Genomic DNA, 5,513 nt, shown 5'->3' on the forward strand with positions numbered 1-5,513 from the left:
ATAAATTATTATATGTTCCACACATTGGTAGTCTGTGCAGCAGTAAAAAAGAATGAGGAAGTTGAATCAACACCTTAAATGTACACAATGTTATATATCAATTATATATTGATAAAGCTGACAAAAAGAAAAGAATGAAAATCTCTGTGAACTAATATGGAATGAGTTCTAGGATAAACAAAATGCAAAAGAATATTTATAATCTGATGCATTTTGTGCAAGATAAAAGAAAAAAACATATGTGTTCTTTTATAAAAAATTAATCACAGGAAAAATAAGCCAGAAATAATGACCTTGGTTATATAAATGGAGAGTATTGGAATGGGTAGAAAATTTGGAGAGAATGGGAACAGAGTAAAAGGGACAGAAGTATACATTTTACTATAGTTCTGACTTGTAAGCCATGCTATTGTTTCACATGCTCAAAATATAAGTAAAGAAAATCAGTAAGAATGGGGGGAAGAGAAACTCAAAATTTAAAACACACACACACACACAAAGAAATGAAGCTAACTGGATATCAACTTAATAATATGGTCATACTGGAAGAGGTATAGAACTAACCATGGTAACTTTTGAACACAGCATTTAGACTGTGTACCTTCAAGCTAAGTACAAAAAAATATATAGAAAAACACTGAATTATAGTGAATAGGTTTGTTTTCATGTGTTATGAGTTACTAATATTACAACTGTTTATGTATATTTTAGGATTTAACAAAAGTGTCCCCTCAGGAGTTCAACCAACCGGGAGTTCGACCAACTGGGAGTTCGATCACTCGCTATGATGTGCACTGACCACTAGGGTGTGGCACAGAATGAAGGGAGGACCTGGCCAGCAGCCGGCAGCTGCTAGGGAACCTACCCGTACACAAATTTCATGCACTGAGCCTCTAGTAAATAAATAATTGTGTTTCTTAAAAGCCAGGTTTCTCAAAAGACTAGAATGAACCCTGTGATGTTGAATCAGAATTGGGAGGCATTAGTATAAACTCATGGTTTTTAAGATAGATGGATCATAGAAGGATGGCTTCAGGGAAAGGGCAGGAGGAGCAGCTTTCTCTGCTGGCAGAAGACACTGTTCCTTTGCTGAGCCTTCCCCCTCAGCCATCAGTGACTGCCATACCTGAGCCTCCATCAACCTGGCTTACACCATTCTTCCTGCCCTGGTCAATTCCCTGAGACCCTGCCCCACTCAACTTGAGGACCCAACTAAGCTGTTTCCAGTGGTGTTGCCATACAAATGGATCACACCCTGCAGACTTTCATAAAATCTCTTAAAGGTCCACAACCTGCAAACAAGCAGCACAATTGACCCCCTACAGCCCACCCCACCTATCACCCCACGCCCTCACAGCCCCATTGTCTGTGGTCATGGGCCATGCATATATGCATACAAGGTTCTTGCTTGTTTTATAATGTTGAGTCTTGAGAGGTCTTATAAATCCTACAGATAAATCCTTTGTTGGACATGCAATGTGTGAATATTTTTTCCCAGTATGTAGCTTTTTTATCCATCCTCTTAACATGGTCTTTCACTGAGCAATACTTCTTCTTTTTTTTTTTTTTGCTAGTGCTTACTTTTTATTTTATTTTATTTTATTTTATTGTTTTATTGCTTAAAGTATTACAAAGAGTATTACATATGTCTCCTCTTTTTTTCCACCCTTGACAATCCCTTGGCCTGAGCAATAGTTCTTAATTTTGATGAAATATAATTTGGGGGAATTTTTGTGGATGATGCTTTATGTGTCATGTCTAAGAACTCTTTGCCCAGCCTAGGTTGTCTTCTAAAATTTTTATAGTTTTACATTTCTCCCGTTTTTAATTATAAAACTTTAAAAAACAGTTTTACAATTTACACTTAAATCTATGATCAATTTTTAGTAATTTTTTTTACAAAGTGAGATGTTTAGGCTGAAGTTTGGGATCTTTCGTTGTTGTTTACTTGTTTTATTTTTTTATGGATGTCTACTTGCTCCACCCTATTTATTAAAAAGACTGTCCTTCCTCCATAGAATTGATTTTTGCACCTTGCTCAAAAATCAGTTGATTGCACTTGTGGGGTTAAATGGATCATCTATTGTGTCCCATTGATCCATTTGTCCAATTATTCAAAAATAAAAGATTTTTTAAAAGTCAACTGGAGGTCTAGTGATAGAAGTATTGGAAAAATATCTTTTTGATTTGGCAATTAATGGTCAATGGTGACATTAATGATGAAGTGGTGGAGTTTCTAGAAGCCAGATTGCCAAGAGCAGTGGGTTCAGGAGTGAATGAATGTTTTTACACCCAGGTACCTATTTTAGATTGTAAAACACTAAAAGGCAAAAACTGTGGAGGAAGAGTGAGGATGCTAAACACATAAACAGAAATATCTTATAATTCACCCAGCCTCATATTAGATATTTAAGAATGTTTAGGGGTTGTTTCATATTAGTTCTTATACCAAGTAAAGAGGAAATTCACAGCCAAAATCTCCAGAAAAGTTGGGAAGCAGAAGGAGAAGGAGGACAAGTATTTTTCAACAACAAACTCACAATACCTAAAATGAGGGTCTTCCAAAGATCCTCAATCCACATGAAGGTATCTTTAGTCCTCTATCCCCAAGGGGAACACTAAAGGAATGGAAAATCTGTACCCCTCTCTGGGAACATGTTGTATAAATTCCTCTTTGGTATAACTAGCTCCATGAGTTTACATATCCTTTGCTGTTAAAGAAATTTCTCATGTTGTCATCTTTCTACCAATCATATCTTAGTCCCTTATTGTTACCCATAGTCTTTTTTTTTAATCTTTAGCACCTTATATCAGTACTAGAGGCCTGGTGCACGAATTTGTGCACATTGAAAGGAAATTAATTAAAAGAAATATTTTAATATCACTATTCGCCCTTTATAATAGAAGTGTCAACCAAATTCATGATCAACAATGACAGATGGAAACACTCGCGTGCAACTGGTGCCAGCGAGAGCTTTATATGTGTGGATAAACTTGCTTAATTAGACCTGCTTTCTGATTTAGCTAAACTTTTACCAGCCCAGTGAAGTACCCCAACTTCTCTTTCAAGTAATTGTCAGCAACACAGCAGTAAATATCAACACAAAGCAGATTATTATTGTAGATCACAGAGGTAGAACAAAGGGTGAAACATTTAACTGTAGCAGTGTTTGACTATATTCTGCACAGTGAGAAAACCTGAAGTCATTTTCAAGTTCCACCATTTCTTACTTCTTTTCAGTCAGGTCAAGTTTTTAAACTTTCTAAATCTCCATTTTCCAGCTAATGACAAGAAAATAGGATTCAACTGAGTCTCCTATATACCTTCTGAGAGGATCAAATGAGATGAGGCACGTGAAAATGCTTCACAGACATTTGGTTAAAGTGTAAAATGTCTGCACATGGCTATAAAGCAAGTCGGGTTCCTGGGCTGAAGAAACTCCAAGGAGGGTAGTCACTAGGGAGAGGAAGCGGGTATTGCTACGTGACATCATTACCCAGAGCCCACAGCCACTGTTTCCAGGCTGGGCTGGGCTATGGGCCACATTTTGTGGCATGGCGTCTTGACAGCATTGGCTGCAATTTGGTGGGCTGTTGAATGGGGTGGTGGCGGGGCCTGTGTCCCACTTGGGGGAAGCCGAGTATTGCTTTGTCGGCACCAGGTCCATGGTGCCATTTCTTTGTAAATGGCTAGTGTGCATCATGGCAGCTCCTACATTGAGCATCTGCCCCCTGGTGGTCAGTGCATGTCATAGGAACCAGTTGGATGGTTGGAGGGACACTTAGCATATTAGCCTTTTATATATATACAGATTAGATGCATTTCCTTTGTAACTGCCATTTTGAATTTTCTTTCAGTTTTTTGGAATAAGAATCATACTATTTAAAATAAATTCCCAAATAGCAAATGGCAACAATGTAACTCTTAAAACCCATATTGCCATCTATGACATGCTTGCTCCTTTGGGCAAAGAAAAAATCTGTTTCTAAATTTCTTTCTTTTCAAGAATGGCACTTAGCAGGTGGTCTTAGAAGGAGCTACTTTGTAATAGTTTCTTTGAATATTTTCAAAACAATAAATGTAAAAAATGAACTCACTCCTTTCTTTTTAATTTCACTGGTCATCTGTCAAAAGCAAACAAAAAGACAATTAAATCAAGTAGAAATTTTTAAGTGATTTAATTTTTTAAATAATAAAATATAGTTTAAAGTATATGTAATATTCTTTAAAATACTAATTATATTGAAATTGACAAAATAATTAAGAATTAAAGCAGCATTAAAATAAACTTTTTAAAGAGAAAACAAAAACTTACGATTGGAGGATCATCTGGCTCTGGTGATAAAGGTGTCCTTTTACTTAGTGTTTTGTCTAATTTTTTTTTGGCTCCCTCAATTCTGAAATATATAATTTAAAAATGTATGTTATCTCTAGAAGATAATAACATTAGGACATATTATTAAAATATTACAATTTGAACATTTTTTCAATTATACTTAAAGAAAAGAGACTCAAGAGTTCTTTATCTTACTGAATTTTCTATGAGAAATAATTGCCCAAAAGCCATTACCAATGAGATCTTAATTTTCCAATTATTCATGTGTAATGTAAAAGAATTAGAACTTATTGAAAATTTTTAAAGTTAATCCTGATGCATTGTGGGTCTTTATATGTATTATCTCTCTTCATTACTACCCTTCAGAGAAACTTTCCCTTACCCCTTATATAAAGTTGCACTTCCTTCACTATCATCCCTTTTATCCTTACTTACTTTGATACATAGCACTTAGCACCATTTGACATATAATATGTTTTATCCATTTCTTATCCCCAGTGCCCAGTAGGTATCTGGCATAGAGTAGGTGCTCAATAAATAGTATTTAATGTACAAACTTATCACCCATAAAATACTCCTTCATCTGTAAATAAAGTTATGTCATCATATAATCCATCCATCACCAAATATATATTGAATGCTTATATTATGCAAGACACTCTACTAGGTTTTATTAAAATACTAGAGGCCTGATACACAAAATTTGTGCATGGGTAGAGTCCCTAGGCCTGGCTGGTGATCAGGGCCAATCTGTGGAGTGACCAGCAGGGCAATCGCCTTGGCCGGCCTGGCACCACCCGCTCACCGCCTCTGGTTGCCTCCATCTGTGGGGCAACCAGCAAGGCGATCAGGGGGCCCCCCCGCTGGCACTTTTGCTGACCTGGGGCCTGCGGGCTGGGGCAATTCCTGCATTGAGCATCTGCCCCCTGGTGGTCAGTGCACATCATAGCAATCAGTCATTCCACCGGTCGTTTCGCCATTTGGTCAATTTACATATTAGGCTTTTAGTATATAGGATTACAGCAACAAATCTCAAGGAATTTAAACTGAAATTGTAAGTAGATAAAAACAGAGTGCAAGGTATGGGACTCTGATGATTCAGAGGAGGGAAAAGTTCACTTACACCTGGTGATATCTGTAAAAGTTATAGGCTACATGAAAAAATTAGTAAATGCA

At 36.7% G+C, this 5,513-nt stretch overlaps 1 protein-coding gene across 1 annotated transcript in view; it reads right to left on the reverse strand.

The window, feature by feature from the left end:
* The window catches only part of DNAH12 (dynein, axonemal, heavy chain 12), a 250,257-nt gene that overhangs the window by 219,175 nt on the left and 25,569 nt on the right, over positions 1–5,513 (reverse strand). Inside the window, 2 exon segments of the mRNA XM_015571050.1 lie at positions 4,099–4,125; positions 4,317–4,398. Coding sequence (XP_015426536.1) covers positions 4,099–4,125; positions 4,317–4,398 — 109 coding nt within the window.

This window comes from Myotis davidii, unplaced genomic scaffold, assembly GCF_000327345.1.
Source record: "Myotis davidii unplaced genomic scaffold, ASM32734v1 scaffold111, whole genome shotgun sequence".
NCBI lineage: Eukaryota > Metazoa > Chordata > Mammalia > Chiroptera > Vespertilionidae > Myotis > Myotis davidii.